Source organism: Amphibalanus amphitrite, unplaced genomic scaffold (genome assembly GCF_019059575.1).
Source record: "Amphibalanus amphitrite isolate SeventyFive unplaced genomic scaffold, NRLGWU_Aamphi_draft 000305F_arrow, whole genome shotgun sequence".
Taxonomy (NCBI): domain Eukaryota; kingdom Metazoa; phylum Arthropoda; class Thecostraca; order Balanomorpha; family Balanidae; genus Amphibalanus; species Amphibalanus amphitrite.
In genome coordinates this window covers 1-19735 of record NW_024881800.1, presented here as the reverse complement: position 1 = coordinate 19735, position 19735 = coordinate 1, and the positions used below count along the sequence as shown (strand labels likewise).

At 53.9% G+C, this 19735-nt stretch overlaps 2 protein-coding genes across 2 annotated transcripts in view; one reads left to right on the top strand and one right to left on the bottom strand.

The window, feature by feature from the left end:
* LOC122388011 (obg-like ATPase 1) overlaps positions 1–15687 on the top strand; it is a 43776-nt gene extending 28089 nt beyond the window's left edge. The window contains exons 9-11 of the mRNA XM_043378748.1: positions 2532–2628; positions 7126–7248; positions 15278–15687. Of these exons, the coding sequence (XP_043234683.1) occupies positions 2532–2628; positions 7126–7248; positions 15278–15385 (328 nt within the window). The 3' untranslated portion in view covers positions 15386–15687. The remainder of the gene's footprint in view (positions 1–2531; positions 2629–7125; positions 7249–15277) is intronic.
* Positions 15688–17755: 2068 nt separating this feature from the next.
* On the bottom strand, positions 17756–19083 carry LOC122388013 (heparan sulfate 2-O-sulfotransferase pipe-like; the record flags this gene model as incomplete). Its single annotated transcript, XM_043378750.1, has 2 exons — positions 17756–18305; positions 18908–19083. Coding segments are annotated over 2 exons (331 nt in total), but the record flags the coding sequence as incomplete, so codon positions are not given.
* Between the last annotated feature and the right edge of the window lie 652 nt (positions 19084–19735).

Sequence of the window (19735 nt, the reverse complement as noted above, 5' to 3'; positions counted from 1 at the left end):
CATGAGGTAAAAAAGGACCTAAGTTTCAGTCCAAGTAGGCGATTAAGCCCGCAGCTCACAAGTGTTGCACCATTTTGGGACTTGCCATGGTTGCATTTTCGGGCGGAGTTAATTAAAGTTTATCGAACTCCATTATTTCCTGAATCCTGAATTATAAACTAGCCTGCACTCAGCTCAGCGTCGGCTCGCACTGACGTTTGATTGTCTCACAAACGTCAGCCGGCATCGATTCGGGCATGAAGCAAACGGGAATGCTGAATGCAGTTCGCAGATGAGTGACATTTCTCAGCGCAATCACTGAATCAGTGATGCTCAATAATTGTGACTTATGTCGCTGTCGAGCTGGGTGTCAGGATACATTGGTAGAAACATGGGAGTTGATGTTTGCAGGTCACTATTTCTGAACACACTTCACTAAGTTTTGTCTTAGTATGGATAGATGCTTGACGAAATTGCTCGTCTGTATCAAAATCTGGCGATATCAGTGACTGGAATCTTCTTGTAATGTCAACTTATCTGACTGAAGCGCAGTGAATAACGCGGTCTGAAGCCTCGCCGCTCTCCGGCTCCGGCTCCCCGCCCCCCCCCCCCTCCGCTGCCATCACCGCCCGGCCTGTCGCCGCCAGCCGCGACCCACCGCCTTCCAAGACAAATGACACAAAACCATCCGCCCGATTAATCATATGCCCGGGTAATGACAAAATTGGTGTCCTGCGCGGTCCGTGTCCGGCCCACTGGCGATCCCGGGGCGCCGGCGGAGCTGGGCCCTCTCCGGCCGAGTTCCACAGTCCACTGTGTGTGTCTGTGTGGGGCTGTGGCTGTGTCTCTGGGGGCCGCTCCCAGTCCATTACCGAGCCGCCGCCATTGTAGCCGCCGCCAATTACGCCCTTCGCTCAATCATCGTCATTGCGACTGGGAAAGAATGTCATTTGCCCGGCCGGCTTCGATTCGGCGCACCGGCAAATCGTCGGAAATGATAGCGTCGTTGTGGCCGTATGTATCATTATCAGAGCCATGAGATCGAAAACAAAATTGGCCGCCGGGCGGGCTGGCGCCGCGCGCCGCCGCCGCCGACACGAGAAAAAGCGCGCGCCGGCCGGCCGGTGGCGCGCGCGCGGTTCGGGGAGGCGGGCGCGCGCGCTTTTTTGGGTGCGTGTTATCGCCGCGGTCAGCATGCAATGGCGGTGGTTTATCGATGCGGCGGGATGCGCCGGCGTGGTTTCGGCGGGGTTTGAAGGACGGAGGGACGCCTGGTGCGTTACAGGGAGGTATGGGGGCGGTGAAGGGGTGGTGTGGGGCGGAGGAGGGGTGTCCCCAGCTGGAGGGACGTGCGGTGACAGCGATGGTGACAGATCGGTCCCCGGTCCCCTGTCACACAGCCCGAAACCACACCGCCCCGGACGGATATGTGTGATGGATCGGAGCTTTATCGGTGTTCTGCATCGCGAAACGGAAAAACGGGCCGTTTGCATAGGTCGTATTTGTTCGATGAATGGCGAATGTAATGGCAGTCTGATGTAACGTAGGCTAAGTGTAGTGTTGGTGCAATAGACGTTAACTGTTCGAGTTGAATAGTAGCAATCACTTCTGGCCTTTAAGTTACCTGACGACTGGCTCGGATATCTACCTACTTTAGACCAAGTGATACACCGGCACTGCAAGGCACTGAGGCTGGTGGCGTGCTACCTTTTTCACTCACTCCCTCCGTTGAGAATTCAGACAATTAAGTCGGTTGAAACCAGCTGGTGGGGGCACCACTTGCTGGCGGAACTCAAGGCTTTGTTCATTTGCATGTAAAATCCCTCCTATTTAGATATCCACAAAGGATGTTCCGCCGACCGCCAGTCCCGTGGGCCGTACCCAAAACATATCTTGTTTGCATTACACATCCCGCTATTCTGCGGTTCGGAGAGCGGCTCACTAACCTCAACAACGTACCCACATGCACTGACTCAGTTCAAACACGTTTTATACTGTTGGCTGTACCGGCATAACGGCATGGTTTTCTGTCTGGCTGTATGTTTTTCCGGAAATGTTTCTTTGTGTTCCGTAAGTGAATCTGTAAATATAGATTTGATCGAAACAGAATAAATGGCAGTTAGGCACTAACGAGTTCTTCTTGATTGCCTAATTATTTGAGTTTTCTACCTCATATCTGTCGTTGGGCCGTCCCAATAGTTAATTGTTTCTGTTCGGATGGATAATTTTATATTTCGAAATTATCGATGTCTGTGCCCCACACAAACAGCATAACACGCGAGCAATCAATACTCGATGTGTCGGTACTGTGGTTTGACGCATTAATCATTTAAATTTGTAACTACTAAAAACTTAGCCAGCTGAGCAGCTTTACCTACTTGGAGCCGAACCGATCGAACCTCACCAACCAAATACAATACCTCATGATTTTGTTAGCCTGAAATTGTCTGCGATAAATCGTCTTTGCTAGCTAGTTTTGACTGAGCCTGGAAAGCGCATCACTGTTTCTTTGAGCTCACAAATTAACTGTTTCCTCGTCTGTCCTTTTGCAGTCAGCTGGAGAAGATCATTGTGGCCGGCTACAAGGCGCTGAACCTGCAGTACTTCTTCACCTGCGGACCTGACGAGGTCAAGGCCTGGACCATCCAGGTAAGCTACTGCTGGAGGAGTTGGCTCATGGGGATCCTCGCCAGTGGCATTCACCGTGTTTCAGCTATCACGGGGCCCGTGTCGCTGTGTAGTGGGTATCACTGGCTGTCACTGTTGGCCACTATCCGGCAGAGGGCAGCTCCGTACAGACGCGTCCGACGCTGGGCTCTGGCAGTGTTACCCGGGCCAGTGTCACCGACAGCCGGACAAACGGAAATCGGTACTCGGAATCGATGTTTTTTATTTACCTTAGGTTTGGTAGTGGTGCTGGAACAAAGGCCTTTTGTTAGGTATATTGGTAGGAGTAAATACAATAAAGTAGGTACTCTGGTGTCCGTGACATAAGTTTTTAGTGCTAGGTATTCGAGTCCCAAAGGCGAATAAGTTTAAAGTCAATTAGCGATCTTCAGGTCATGTTACTACAAAAATTAGATACAGAAATATAATTGAAACTTTTCCAAAAAACAAATGAATTAAAATCTGAGAGCCGTCTAAACTATTGGCACCCAGAACTCGCCACCCGACACCATTCGATCGCGAGATCACTGATCGGACTCTGCGCCGGCCAAATTAGCCGTACGATCCGGGGACGCACCGAATCCCCTGACGACTCGGTGAGGCGGATGACGTTCTGCTCCGATGACGCAGTGGGGCGGATGACGCGCTGCCGCTCGGATGACGCTGCCGCCGTAACCAAGCGTCACCCGGTGCGGCGCGTCCCCGTCCCGACACGTGACGTCCGAGCCGCGATAATACGGCCGGCCGCTAACAGAGAACATTTTTCGCATTTTAAGCGAGCTGTTCGGCAGTGCGAGTTCACCGACAAAGGCTTAATGAATTTAAACTGCCGCGGACATGGCTGGGGTATTAGCATAAACAGCACGGGACCGGCGCACCGCGGCGCAGTGAGGAGTTGGACGGCCAATTTGGCGCAGAAACAGACGTGTGCAGGTTACCGGAGACCCGCTGCGCAGGGGTGTTGTCCCCTTTCTGTCAACTGGAAGTCGGGGATTTGATTTATGGGAATCTGGTCGGGGTTTAAGGAATGGGTGTTTTAACTTCAAATACATACGTTTATTTCAACCAGAGGCATGATGTTAAGGGTCAGCGGCTCACCGCAATGTAAAAAATTGTATAAATATAATAATCGGATTGGTGAATGTGTTGAATTTGTATCTTGACAGCGACATTTTTACAGAACATTTTGTAGTTACTTCCTTAGCCAGCAAAATTCACGCAGCTATATGGTTGATGGAATATGGTTGAGGCTTACGCTGGGACAAATCAACTACATATGATGAATCATTTGGACTGGACGCCTGTGTCCCTCCATCATCTCGCATTCCTCCGTCGCCCGCCTCGGGCCGACCCCGCGGCCTCGCTCTCCGCCCCCGGGTCGGGTCAGCCGGCGGCCCTGGTGACCGCTCCTCCCCGCCCCCGGACCCGGGCCGGCACCGTTTCTGATACCGCCGCCCCCGGCAGCGCTAATTTTCCACAATCACACACGCAATGACCTGTATGGAGGCGACTATCGAAATGCCAACCGGCGACGGGCGGGCGGATGATGGTCGAGAGGTCACTGGGAGGGGAGGGAGTGATCTGCGGCGGGGTCACGGACAGATGTGCTGAAAAGGGAGGAGGGGTCACGGTCACGGGTTTTCGAGAATCAAGAATGATACAGGAACTATCTCGATTCCTTGGCTAAATATATGATAAGCGATTATGTGTAATGGCCTGACCTTCCTTGGCACCATGGCACTGGCACCTTGGCTTGACCTACGCTATTCTGCAAGCGTTAGCCGTTAAGTCTTGGATTTGGTTCTCATTTTTGTGCGTATGTCCTGTTGCTGTGAAATGGCTAAATGTACTCTTTATGGACATTGGGTTTCATATTGTTCTATGTGTGCAAATACGTAGCAAACTGCCTCATGCACTGCTCGGAATGTCTGTTTTTCTTGTGTTCCACGTGGGTGTCCGCTGCCTTTATCCTCCGCCGCGGAGGAGTCGGTCGGCGTCCACTCTCCCGGCGGTCCATCCCACCTATTTGCCTTGTTCGTGCGGCTCGGTTAAACAAGGGACCCATGTAATGAGTCCGCCGAACAACCTCTCGGCGCTCTCCAACCGCCGACTGCCGCAGGGCGCTCAGCCGCGCACAGGTTACGACTAAAATCAAACCGAGCTGTGCTATGGGCTGGGTTTGACCCGCCCCCGTTTGTAGCAGTCGCCGGGGAGGAGGAGAGCCGACGCGGACCGTTTCCGCGGAGGTGCCCGCCTCTGGAGCTGTTGCGGTCGCGTTTGACGCCCGGCCGCCCCCGCCCCCGCCCCCGCCGCCGCCCCGTGACAACAAATGAGACTGGGCTGATTGCGGTGGCGGCGGCGGCGCGCCTTGAAGCCGGCGCCGGCGGCCCGCCCCCGCCCGCCCCCGGCCACGCCGCCGCCGTGGCGCCGCCAGGTATGCGCCGGCCGGCGCCGGGTCTGCCGCGTGCCCGCCTGGTTATCACAGGTGTTTAGTAAATAGTCGATTGTCGGCAGCGCTCTGATCTGGCCGTGGGAAAGGGGCGCCCCGCCGCGCCCGCTCCGCCCCCTCGTGCCCTGATTTAGAGCACAGGGGAGTACCAAGGGGCAGCGGTGGGTTTGAACGGGGTTTGAGAATGGGGACGGGGTACCGGGGAATATTGCGGGAGGGGAGTCAGACCGGCGAGACGCGGGGAGGAGAGATGGGAGGGGGTCTGTGATAAAGGTGCGATGGTTAGCGCGCTGGGTACGACTGAGAGCGGTGGTACGGCGGTCGGCGGCGGCCGTTACAACGTGTCTGCGGTGCACGTAACCTCCTGCGGTTACCTGGGATGTGGTTATCGGGATGGTTACCGAACCGGTTACCTGTAACGGAGACGCTCTGCGGCGGCGGAAGCTGGTTAGATGAGTTGGTTCCCGGAAAACCATACCACGCGCCATTGGCTGAAATGTGGGCCGATCTTTCCTGGAGTGTAGGAAATTATCTTTGTTTCTGGGTGTAATCACGGGAGATGATTTAGTGAGCGCTTCCTTTCCGTAGTCGTGAAATGGGCGGTCTCGGCTGTCAGGCGCGCGTACGGTTTTACTGGAACGCTTTGTTCGGTGGGTTTGGTTGCAGAACTTCAACAAAGCTATTAGCAATCGTCAAATTTTAGAGCTTAACCGAACCCGGCTATATCGTGTTTTGTGATAATTAACCCTATTAGTGGCAGGCTCCTGGCTACCCCATATTAGTGGCAGGGGGGGGGGCTGTTTACGACCCCCCTTGATATCTCGAGATCTAACGGGCCGATTTTCAAAATTCAAACGGCATTCGATTTCGCTCAACGTGATCTACATTTCTAAAAAATAAAAATTAAAAAATGTCAATAGGGGGGAAGAGGGGGGTAAAAACGGGCAAATTGCAGATACATTTTAGACTGTTTATCACGGCCAGGTTTCTGAACCAATCTTAACGCAACTTTTGCCGATCGATAGAGAATGAACCAGAAATTCACATGGATCCTAAAATATGCATTTTCAAAAATCATAGGCGGATACAGATCATTGAGATTGGGGGTACACAAAAAGAATAGTAAATAAGGTTTTTGTTGGTACTGTTTCTAAAAAGGGTGGCAATGGTCTTGTTATGTTACAATTTTCTTATGAGAAAACGACTACAATTGTATTGGACATGCATAGGCGGTGTCAGGGCACCTATGTTGGGAGGTAAAACATAACCCCCCTTTTTGGACGCCTGGATCCGCCTATTATAGCAAAAACGTGTCCAAAGAGGATGCACAATAACTTTGTATATGTTATCACATGATACCTTTCATTCAATGTTCGTAAAACTGGTGTATACAGTTATAATACATCAGCATCGTGATCTTCGCCCCAAATGACTCGCTTCACGAATAGAACCCCCCAATTCCCAGTGCTCTGGAGCCGCCCCTGGTAAAGGTATGAACTTGAAATTTTCAGGGAATGTGCCCAATTTAGTTTTAGGAAAAGTCAGAAAATTTCAGCATCGTAGCTTCAGCGGTTTCGGAGATAATCCCGAAAAACCTGAGGGGTGGATAAAAACAACCCCCCCCCTGCCACTAATAGGGTTAAGGTAGGGAAAGGCAAAGACGACCGACAAGATAAGGAAACACTTCATATCTGATGGTCCTTACACCAAACCTAACAGTGAACATAATGCAAGCATTTCCTGTTGTTTTCTGTCAATTTTCTAGCCTCAGAAGACTGACGTTCCGTTTTTATTTCAAGTGAAACAGGAGACCAACCGCTCAGAAAACAGGCGTAAAACATTCGCGCGTCATTCTATTGTTCCGTGCTGTGTAAACCCTTGTTCGTTTCGCACATCCTGTCGTTAAATGTGTGGCGTGCTGCTGACGTGTGACCCCCTGTTCTGCGTGTCCCGCTCCCCGCCCTCCTATATCATCGCTGCTCGTCTTTACCACACAGCGGACTGACCCCTGACCTGACCTCTACCCTCAGGCCGGAACCAAGGCGCCCCAGGCGGCCGGCCGGATCCATACCGACTTCGAGAAGGGCTTCATCATGGCGGAGGTCATGAAGTACGCTGACTTCCATGAGCTCGGCTCAGAAGCAGCCGTTAAGGTGAGAGAACTGCTGATCGATGAGTGGGGTTCGGGTGTGACCGTTGATTTTGTGAACATGGGTAACAGGGCTGCGGAGTCGGAGTCGTAGTCGGAGTCGGAGTCGCCGAAAATCCATCGACTCCGCAGCCCTGAATTGGGTAAGATATAAAAGATTGAGAGTTTTGAGTTGCTCCAGCCGATTACGAGAATATTGAACTGAATATCGCACACGTCTATGATCTATGCCCCTATGCAGCTATGACAGTAGATATCTACCTTCGTCTATTCTTGCTTTGATTAATATCCATGGATATTTTAATGAAAATTTATGGTGTCTTTGGTATAAGAGAATTGAGAAACGAAAGTCGAGCTCCTTTGAGTGGTAACTGACGGGACTGTCCCCTGGTGGCCAATGAGTGAACCTGTGATACCGATGGATTGCCGGGTGTCTTGTAGTTCCAGGGCCGATGTGTCGTGCATACCGTTCGCTCGTTGGTGGGTTCGTCCCCCCCCCCCCCCCCCCATACGCATAAAGGCGACGTTCATTTCATTAAACTGATTAGGTGCTGACACATGTGTGGGTTATGGCGTTTTAAGTGGAGCAGTGGGGCTTCAGCAGATCTAATGCCGCGTTCCATGAGTTGTGGTCCTAGGCAGCCAGCGGAATTATTGTACTGTGATCGGTGTGGTCTACTTCTACTGCTGTCCTGCGTTCCGAGACCGGATGTCTATAGCACGATATACAGATCCAAACCGTATTTTATAGATTACCGTGGCAAATCTGCTCGGTGCTCATTGCCCGAGTCCTTCGAAACGTGGTAGGTATTTTCATTTCCCTTTTATTCTTCATATTTATTCAACATTTCAGCACGGATGCACATTATAACTGGCACAAACAGCGCAAAACCATAAGCGTTTGCTGACACGGTGCATCAAACAACAAGCAAAATAGCCAACAGGTAGCAAACAGCAATAGCAAAACTCATGAACCCAAACCCAGTTTTCACTCAGCGTACCAGGCGGCCAGCGCCGAAACTGGAGCTTCCGCGCCTAACCGCTAGTTGTCAGCCTTGGCGGCCAGCTGGCTGGCGGCGCACTCCGCCGTGGCACAGAGCAGCTCTCCATCCGCATCGATAAACCCTCTTCCGACCAGCGACTGTTTGCAGACGGTGCACACAAAACAGGCGTTGTGCCAGCAGCGGTCGCGGAACACGCTGTATTTCGTCCCCGGCTCTCGTGGGATGAGCTCCTGACAGGACGCGCATCGCTTGGAGAACAGTTTTGTGTAGCAGTCGGCACAGTAGCAGCGCTGGGCCCGGCTGCGGAATTTCTGACCGGCGAGCGGTGTCTCACAGCCGGCGCAGACGAAGCAGCGCCGGTGAAACGTCTCGCCCTGGTAGGTGACGCCGAGACTGGTGATGGTGCCGCCACAGCCGCGGCAGCGCGCAGCGAACGTGTCCTCGTAGCAGCGCGGACAGAAGAGGCGCTGCTCCTTGGGGAGGAAGGTCCGCGCATCGAGAGGAGTCTGACACACGCAGCAGATGAAGCACGCCTGGTGCCAGTGGAACGCCTTGTAGACGACCTGCGGTGTGTCTGCTGCGATGGCGGCGCTGCAGGCGCTACAGGCCGGCGCGACGGCCGACTCTCCACAGCAGGGGGCGCACAGAGCTCGTCCGTCGTGCAGAGCAAATTGCTGGCCCTCGAGAGGCGTCCCGCAGGCGCGGCAGGTGAAACAGTCGCTGTGCCAGTGCCGGCCGCCGTACGACAGCTGGCGGCTGTCGAGCTCGATGGATTGGTCACAGCCGAGACAGACGGGCGCTCCGGCGGCACGGTAACACTCCAGGCACAGCGGCGCGCCGAGTCGGAGCGCAAATCGGCGCGAGTCTAGAGGCACTGCACATCGGTCACAGGCGAGGTGCTCGCGGTGCCAGGCCAGGCCGAGCGCGCACACAAACTCGCCCGAGAATATCAGCTCGTCACAGGCGGCACAACGCGGTCGCAGTCGCTCGCCGTGGTGACGGAGGCAGAGCGGTTCTCCGAACAGCTCACAGAACACCAGGTCGGCGAGCGGCTCGGCGCAGTCGGCACATCGGAAGCAGGCCGGGTGCCAGGCAGAGATGGGGAAGCGACGCGCGGTGACGGCCAGCGCGCCGGCGGTGATGGTCTTTCGGCAGCCGCGGCAGACTTTGGTGCCCATCAGACGCGTCACCATGCCCGCCTCGAGCGCTAGCCGGCGCCGCGCGGCCGCCCACTCTGCGAACGCTCCGCGCTGCTCGGCACTGACGTGTCGACAGCAGGCGAGCGAGAGGTCGTGCGCGGGTAGCTGGCGCAGCAGCCGCCGTGTGCGCTCCCGCTGGCCGGGCGAGTGCAGCAGCGGCCGCAGCTGCTCGGGAAGCTGCCGCATGAACTCGCCGGCGGCTCCGGACGGTAGGCCGGCCGGCAGCCAGGAGTATCCGGCACGCAGCGCGGATTCGGACTGGAACGGCCCCTCGGCGGGGTTGAAGTCACACAGGGCGTCACCGGCCACCGTGCGTCCGTCCACCGGTTGTGCCCGCGGCCGGCCCGACGGTGGTAGATCGCTGCTCACATCACACGGAGCCGTGATGAGTATATCCTGAGCCGAGCAGACGGGCCGCACACCGCGCGCAGATTCGAGCGCTGCTGCTAACTCGGCGCGGACGGCGCGCCACTGCGCCGCCGCCGGCTCAGAGGAGCGGCAGGCGGCGCAGCGGCGGCGGTGGCGCAGCTGGTGCGCCGGCATCACTGGCGCCTCCTCCTCCGGCACCGGCTCACTAACCGGTCGTGGTGTGAGCGTCACTGCCTTCGGAAAGGCTGGCGTGAGCTCTGTACACTCCTCCAGCACACACGGACTCGGCCGGGGCGAGGCGGACTGCTGGCGCGCGTGCTGCTCAGTCACCGGTCGCGGCGGCAGCGTCAGCGGGCGGAGTTTCTGCTGCGGAGGCACCTCCAGAGAGTTGGGCGACCTCGGCCCTCCGACTGCTGGCGAGGCCGGCCCGCTGGCTCCGCTCGACTCGCTGTCACAGTTACTCCGTTTTGGGCTCGGACTGGAGGCCCGCCGGACTGTGCCGACCTCTGCAAACCCGGCCGGTGGCTGGTGGAGCACACAGCTGTCGGCGCGGCGCGCGAGGACAATCACGGGCCGCGGCTGCTCGGCCGAACGCCACCGGATGCGCTTCTTGATCTTGTTCTTGGTGCTGGGTGCGGCTGCCGTCTTCTCGCCCGTAGAGTTGGAACTCGGTGAGGAGTGAGAGAGGTTTGCGGCCAGCTTTGCCGTGGCTTCCACGGCCTTGTTCTTCAGCGCTTGTCGCTTACCCACCATGCTGGTTTCGATGCTTTGGTAATATAGTGTGCAGCAACGGCGCTTTGCGAATACCTCTAAGCCACGGAGTGCGGTTTTATTCGACAGCAAATTTAATCAACGATTACCTTTTCAGCACTGCTACATTGCACCCGCAAAATTTCCACCAACATTTTTTTTTTTGTCAGACGTATCAAACACTTCCCGCTGGACACCACTTGCCACTGCTCAGTATACCTCACTCCGCTCTCGTGCCGTCCAACCGACCACTGAACACGACTGCTCGCGCCACCACCTGACTAGCGGCTGGCTGCCGGCCGACTGGCCGACCTCTCCGCGCCCCAACACGTGTCCGATCCGTCGACTCCGACGGCTCCGTCGGTCCCGTCGGCTCCGATGGCGGCGGTCGTGGTCCGACGGTGGTAGCGGCGCGGTTGTCGGCTCGTCTCAGCGCCCCACCGCCGTCGGCAGGTGGCTGATGACCGTTGTCTAGAGCGCTGCTGTCCCGGACCTGTTCAGAACGCTGCTGTCCCGGACAGCTGTCCTGGTGGACTTAGGGTCCAGGGAACAAGTGGGAGGTGTTGATGTGTTGGACTGTCGGTGGAGAATCTCTGGGTTGTTGGAGTTGGAATAGATTGAGCTGGAGTTTTTGGAGTCAGCCGCCGAATTCCTGCTGGTCGTTGGTGATAACTAAGGCGGTTGTTTGTCGCAAATGGTCGCAGTTTGGGTGAGTTATGTCCCTCACGGTGTTTGAGAGCTAGTTTCCCTCTGAGAACGCCTGGGCGGCACGTTCTCGTAAACTGGGCCCCGGGCGGCGAGATTAGAACGGTGGGCGGTGGCACGGCGGCTTTCACAAACTCGATCACTTTATGCACTCGGCTGTGATGTCAGTGTTGCTCCTGACGTGTGAGCTCGGATGCTGACTGATCACGGCAGTCACAGTCGCTGTCAACAAGTGTCAGTCAACGGCGCTGTTTTCTCAGTCACCGAGACTGACAGGTAGAACGGACAACACCGCGAAACGAAACTGAAACGCCGAATCACTCTGGTTTTGCCTGAACGCCACACGCACGACACACCCGCCACCGTTCTCCCCGTGACCCGACTGACCCGCCGGCCCCAAACTACCGAGAGTGTCAGCTCTACTCCGGCGGGTCGCTCCCCGGGGGCACTGTCCGTGCGCCTGCACTCGGTCCTTGGTGTGTGACAGAGCACGCCCCACAGAGAGAGGGGAGGGGAGTGAATCAGCCCGGTAGCCACTCTGTAGGGAGAGAGTGGGGAGTGGGTAACGCGAGGGGACATATGGAGTCGGACGGTAAGCTCACAAAATGGGTGGAACGTGCCGGAACTCCACACACAGCCTAACAAGGTCATCGTGTCGGTTGACTCGGGTGACCTGCGACAGTAACCTGAAACGTCGGAATGCATCCAGACAGGTAACCTGAGTCAAAAGTGTTTAAAACTTACGTCGTTGTGCTCATATGCATATGTTTTGATTTAAGAGTTAACAATTTACTAGCATGAGTAAATATCGCAAAGAAGTCATATTATGCGGGCTAAACATATTCTTTTTCTTTCTTCCTTCTGACTCGTTTCCGAGCGAACCGTGTTTTCCTTCCGACAGGTGAGTAAACAAGCCCTCAGATGCTGGTTCGAATCATGTTAGCATCCACAATAAACTACCCGAGCCCTAAGCCAAACACAATGCTCTAATTCGGTCTCTGATTCAGTTCATATACGTGCTTTGGTGTTGATCTCGCGCCAATATTTGGCGCCATGTTCCGCCGCAATGCTTATTCACTGGCACGGCCCGACCCCTCCTCTGGCCTTTGTACAACCAGCCGACCGACTCACACCTCCAAAGCCGTGCCAAGTAGCGTCCAATTCCCGGAGGTATATTTCAGACGGAGGCCGCGGATCGGTTTTGAGACGGCCTTGGCTTTGGATCTCGATCATGCATCCGTCTCTGGCTTTGGGTTTGCAATCGTTTTCGGGTTTGCACCCTGTCTGGTGGTGTTTGTCTTTTCTCAGGAGACTTGTCTAGCGAGAAGGGTTGTGTTTAATTCCCGCGATTGGGTTGAATTTGAATGTCAGGGAGGCCACTTTGGAGTGATAACCGGATGTTGGTACTATCCAAACACGTTTGGATCGGTCTCGTGGTCGGAGACCGGTGTAAAAATACAGACTGGCGCGGTCGACAGTTGATATTGCTGCGAGGTGTGGCTGTTCTTCGACAGATTGATGGGCAGTAGACAGCTGATTGGAAAAGCGCCGCTGCTGTTTCAAAATAGCATTGACGTCATTGAGATCTCCTGGAGATTGTGGGAAGAGGACCCGACCCGGTCCGCTCGGTAGTGAGGTTTCGGTTCGAATCTTCTCAGCTCCCGATTTTTGCCGGGGACCAGGATAGGTCTCGGAAGCGGCAGGGGCTTAGAACAATTTACGTCATTAGGACGTGGTCGAAGCTGTTATGAGCCTGCAATGTGAATTGTTGGCGTCCGTAAAACCTGCAAACTTCTAGAAAGAACGCTGGGGAAAAGAACGATGTTGTTACGACGGCTTGTTGCGAAAAAATCGCTCGACGAGCTGCTGACTGCCTTGTTGTCGTTCTTCTGCCGCTGTCAGTTCTCCCAGCTGCGAACCGTTATCGTTTGGCTGACTGACTCTCTCGGGTGTGTTTGCTGCACGGCCCTCAATATCTGGCCCCGAGTCCCAGCTTTTTGCAGATGTGCACTGAAACGCGTGTTCTGCGTCAGTGCGTATGCGTCTGTCTGGCCGAGAGTACTAGTCAGATTGTTGGCAAGCTCTGTCGAAGTCTGCACTCTGATCCAACTCAGTTCTGTCGGGAATACCACGGGACTACCAAGCTGAGGCTGTTTATTTATTCAGAGTTTTGGTTTAGCATTGCTTATTGGCATACTACTAAAGTGTAATGCGTTCTTTTTGTGTTATGTCGTTCGATTAATCGCAATGACATCGCCTGGCTTTTATTTCATTTTTTCCCAAGGGGTTTTCCTCTCAAGTATATTAATCACGTAGTAAAAGAGTTATTGGAACGATGTAACGACGCATTCTGATCAAAGTTCGTAACATTTGTATCTCAGGTATCATTTTATGGCGATACTTAAACTGAAAATAGCGATTGGTTTATTATCCTCTTTCAGCTTTATGTCCTTATTCAGGTCAAAAATAGCGTGGCGTCTACTATTGATCTTTCATCTAAACACGAACCGTTTTGATCCTAAAGAGTCTCATTTACATGGTCTGTCTGTTTGTCTTTGACAAGGATACGGTCTATTAATATCTACTCTCGTGTGACGTGGGCTGTGTAATATGATGTAATCGATTCGTCGAAGTCACAGTCTACCGGCACAGACAAGAGCCGGGTGGGCGAGAGCCCCCTCCCCTCCCGAACGTGCGTGGGCCCGGGCTGCCTCGCGCGCCCCCGATGCGCCTCTTTCTGCCAGGTTTGTCGGATGATCCTCCGGGAAACGAGGCTGTGCTACTCAAAATAGCGCCCCGTCATTCGGTGATAAGTGTGGTATGCGACGGGAGGGGGAGCGGGGGCACTTTATGGGGCTGGCGGTGGAGTGTGGGTGGGGGGTGAGGGGAAAGCACTGGCAGGGCGTTGGACGACCGTCTAAGTAGGGTCGCGGACGCCTGTCCGTCTGTTGTGTGTGTTGTTGTCTTGTGTCTCCTAACACCTTACTGTCAAACAGCAGTGAATGACGGCCGGTGTCCCTGTGTTTGTTGAGAAAGGCTTACGATAACAGGGTGCGACAGAGGGTGTCATTGTTTACTGACCCTGTCTGACCGGGCCCGGCGCTCTGGAAGGTCGCACCTAGCGCGGCGGCTAATGTGACGCTCCTGATAAGCCGACTCTTGATTAGCGTTAAATCAAGCGTTCAAGGCACTCCCAATCGCATTAATGGTAACATAACGTGAAGTCGAAGAAGTGATTCATTATTTCCCTCTTTTTTGTATACTAGGCAAGATGCTCGACGTCCACTGGTCCTGGTGATGTCTGCATCTTTCCCGCTCCTCTCCTCTCCGCCACAGCAGACCACGGCTCGCCTGTGCCTGTGTTCGATCGGTCCCCATTTGTCCAATTTGAGAATGGCGCTGCGTGTCGTCTGACAGGACGTCTGTCTGCATCAGGGACCAATTAGAGGGCAGACGTCACCGATCGTCTGCGCTCCACCGCTGTACGACGCACAGAGCGGTTCCAGCTCTGATGAGCTCTGTTCTCGTTATTTATGGGACGCACATTATTGCGGCAGTCTTCACGGCTTTTTGAACATCACCCTGTGAATCAGTAGCGCGGCGGTTGATTTTGTGGTCACGCCTTTGGAAAGCAATATGCAGCCGAACGGTATATATCAACAAGTGAGAAAATTGTTAGGGGCAGCGCAGGTTGTTGTGCTCTTGTCTTCATTTCTTATGAAAGTTTCGACAGTTCTGACCTTTGCTCGATCAGAATATGAGGAAGTTTGTCATGCTGTATTGTTTATTGCTAGCACATGCTGCTGTTTTGTGGCTTTGGTTACGGTTTGTTGACTGTACTAGCATTGACCTTTGGTGCCTTCCGTGACCGTTCGTAGACCGCCTGACCCTGATGTATTGACCCGTTGACCCGGTGACGCTGACCGTTTCTGACACATATTGCCCTTGGTGTACGGGTTTCCGCACCCACCCGATGACCTGTCTGATGTTCTGTCTCTTTCGACAGGCGGCCGGCGGCTACCGACAGCAAGGTAAAACCTACGTCGTCGAGGACGGTGACATCATTTACTTCAAATTCAACGCCGGTGCGGGACTCACCGGCAAAAAGAAGTGAACCCGCGCACGCGCACAAACCAACGTGCACGTGCAACGCCTAGGTTTTGGATTTTTCTATTGGTGGACTTTATCAAATTACCGACGTATACCGACGTATTTCGGAGAGCTGCTTGTTGGGTGGACTGTGATGGCTTAATGGCAGTGCTGGAGAATTTCTAACATGTTCCGGCTGAGTGCCGGTGCCTGGCCGGCCGGGCCTGTGGTCCTGCTGTGTTGGGCGGCTTGTGGCGTTTGGACGTACCCGGCGGGAGGCTTGCTTCCTCTTTCGTGCAACTGCCAATACAAGTTGACGTGTGCAGCGAGGGTCGTTCCGATTGTGAAAGCTAGTGAAGGTAAAGCTTTCAGTTGCTGATTATTTTATTTAAGGACATATTTGTGTTATGAGGTTATCGGTGGAGCCAACAGGACGTGTTGGCTCCACCGAAAAAAGCTGCCAGTGGCGGGTGGGACATAAGCTTATTTTCATAATAAGGAGATGCATTATTTTCATAACGTTCGCTCTCGCTCTGTTTCTGAAGCCACATCATCGCTATTTTCGCCCCACCTTGGCGCCCCATTACGTCTCCCCAGTGACGAATCCCCGGACCGCAGACGTGACTACACACATTATGAGACTGGAAGCCCCGCCCGTGACACGACTGGAAGTGACGGCGACACGTCACCCTTGCGCCCATCACGATGAGATCACCACCTGGCACTCTGCACCAGCCGTCACCATTCGTTACCCCGTGTTCGAGACGGCGGTGACGGGGGCGCCAGCAACCGCAGTTTTATCCAAAATAGAGCGGCGGTAGGGACCAGGTCGGCAGGGATGGCCAGCCATGCCACGGACAGCGGCTTTGGCGCTGTCACTGTCATTTGGGTGCCACCTCGCTCCCATGCCGTCCTGTCATCACATGGTGACGCTGCCAGCGTGCTGTAATTTATCAATGGAGGGTGGGATTTATCCATGTCGCAGCCGCACCTGACAGTGCCACCCAGGGGCCGAGGGGGTGGAAGGGGCTTGGCCGAGGGGCTTGGTGCGAAACAAGGTAGAAACTAGAGACTGGTTACGGAAGAGAAAGAGGCAATTAAATAAGCGAAACTGGAGGAGTGAGGAATGGCGATAATCACTCTGTCAGGAACTTACGTTACTAAATCACATGCCTTGAAAATGTATCATCTTCAAAGTTAAGCTTAAAGGAAAATATTTGAAATAGCAACTTAATCTCACACTTTTTGAAGGTTTTGCGGTCTGCTTTACCTTCCACCACACCGATTGCACTACTCTGATAGATCTATTCCACGAGTGCCAGACTGGATACGAGAATAGCACAATCAGGCACAAACCAGGGACTCGGTCTCTCACACACACGCACGCCCAGACGCACGCGCCGTTTGACAGCGCACAGTGGGACTGGCGGCGAGACAGCCGAGTTCAGAGGAGCTGGCTGGGGGCCAACGTGCGGTGAAGTCGAGCGATCGGACTGCTCGCTGCTGCGGTTCACGGCCGGTGCATCGGGCGCTGTGAGGACACGTGTGTGTTGTGAGGACACGCGCCGGCGAGATGTTAGCTCGATAACGTGCGAGGGATTGCTTAGTTGAAGTGGATTGAAGCCATATCAACTACAATTGATTTTTTTTAAACCTTGGATATTATTGTTACCTTGTGCTCTCAGTGACAAGTCTGATGTGGGATGCGCGAATGCGCCCCAGAAATGTTCGGCTTAAACGAGAAATTCCTACCATTATTCTAATTCACAGGATCAAGCGTGACACATTGCAGGCTTAACCGCACCAACAAATCACGATCCTCTGCCATCCACCCAGTGATAAAATACTGTCACAACACCCATCAATCGTCCCTCTCTCACAACCACCTTCGGCCTCCAATACATCACAGCTAAATGATGGACCACGTCAGTAAGCTAAACCGACATGATCCATCAGAGCCCGTTGGCCCGAGGCGTGGCCCCCCGCCAGGTGTCAACCCCCCCCCCCCCCTGGGAGGGGTACTAATGGCAGTGGAGGGGGAGGGGTCGATTGACGGGCGACCAGCAGAGAACAGTAGATGTTTGTTGTGATTGTGGTGGGTTGGGAGCTTGTCTTGGGAGAAGAAAAGCGTGCCCTTAGCCCTATGGCTGACGGCTGGCGTAGGTGAATGCATGCTTTCTTGTGTTATAACAGCGGATGCTTGTGTTTCCGCTGAGAACAGAAGTCGTTGTTCTGGTCTCGAGTTGTTGTAACAGTCGTGTAGAGGCGTAGTTTGTAGCAAGTGATGTGTCATCTCGAGCTCAGGGTTCGCCGTTGGCTTGAGAGGTCGGTAGTGTTTTACGGCCCACACATTTACGAACCGCAAACGATGGAAAATATGTACCGGGCTCCCAAATCACAATGGAAAAGTCGTGTATTCAACACTTATGCTCAGATTGAATGCAACATGGTGTTTTACTGAACTTCTCAGAGCTGCTCAACAATCGTTGAAGGGAACGGGTGTCAAGCAAAGGATCAAGTAGGTATGCCTAACTTCAGCCAATACCTACCGGTCTTGATGTCTGATGAAGTCTGACACCAACTAACGCCCGCTTGAACGAATTCCGCGATTCGTTCCGCAACACTTTTCTGTCTCTACTGTTCATCGATTGCTATTTGAACTTAATCAAGCCGGAACACGAGGGTTTCCACGCAACACCATCAGACATTTGCATCACAGCATTGAACGCCCCGTGGCTTCTTCCTAGGTTCATCTCGAGGATTATGGCAGTTATAGCCAGCAATATTTGATCATGACGATGACCCGGGAACAAACGCATTGTACTGCTGCTCAACTCGCTGCTTCACGAAGTCGTAAAACTCATATTCAGTGGTCAGGTTCGCCCGTAGACCCTCCCTTGCCTTTGGTGAGAGCTCGTCCAGCGATCTCGGGATCATTGAGTCACCTGGCGGCAGAAGACAAAAGTAGTAGTTAGCAGGTGGCGCTGGTGTGCTGAGGGGTGCCAGGTAAAGGTGCGGAGAGCTCGCCAGACAGTCACACAGAGTTGGTTGGGTAGAGGGGACATTTTGAAGGCAAGCACTGACTCATGAATAGTTTCCAGATTTTGAGCGGTATCAGAGGGTTGCATGACCTCGGAAGTGTCCAGACAACAGTGCATGATCTCCAAAACTCCCGAAAAAATGTTCTTCATTTCACGAGCGTAAAGCATGACAATCCGGCATTTCGACTTAGTCTCTCATGTTCAGCGCTAGTGGAATGCAGCCACTTGTCTTACAAAACACACCCACTCAGTGTGCTAGCCTCGGCAAATCAAACAAGCTCAGCTGTCTCGTTTTCCTGAATTGGGCCTGGAGTTAGGTATCTAGGCATGCAGAGACATAGCTGCGAGTGTCCTCAATGATTTGGCCTACCCTACGAGATCTATGTGAAGCTCTATTTGTTTCCTCACCAATCTAGCTTAAGACATTTATGAAGAACTAGCTGTTCCCTCACTGATTTGGCTCACGAGATCAGCAAAGAACTGTTATGTAGTTTCGGTTCCCTTACCGATCTGTCCGACGAGATCGATGAAGAACCTGTCCCACGCGCCGGCGAAGTAGCGCGGCAGCAGCGTCTCTGCCACGGCCAGTGTGGTGTTGAGGCTCTCCAGGACGCCGACAGTGGCGAACTGGCGCTGCACGGTCCGCTTGGCCCGCTCCAGAGCCCAGCGCGAGTTGTGACGCCTGTGGGAGGGGGAGAGGAGTTAGGTGACGTTGCTGATTGAGGATATGTGGCCAGGAGTTACCACACAGTCACTAGAGTCGCCCTTTGCAGCCGGTTAGGGTGAGAATGAGATTGAGAGGTGATGGCTGGATGATGGCTGATGCTTCTGCTTCTGTTGATGTTTACTGACAGGGAATTGCCACACTAAGTTAGCACTTTCCTGCAGTCTGCTGCGGAGAGAGGGAGATGTATGATAACCATTAACCAACCGTGACATGCATCAATGCACGGGCGGAGACTGAATCTTTGCCCGAGCCACTCTAGTCAATAAGTTGCAACATGGTTTGATGAACGCCAAACACGATCTCCGCTCCGCCGGGCTTCCGTGTTTCTCAATCTCATTGAATGCTGGCATGGCCCACTCACTGCAACTGATTAACTAGTCAGTCAGACGGTCAACACTAACATACATGTCAACCTTTGGTTGGGGGTCTTCTTCACCTTTCCCAACTCATAACGTACCACTGACCCGTATCCATAATAAGCTTAGCGACGAATGTCCTTACACTGCAATGTCCTCATGTCGTTGCTCTCGTCGTTACTGTCGCCCCTGTCCTGTCACCAAGTTGTCACTTGTCTGTCACCAAGCAGCCATCTCCGACCCTCCTTCTC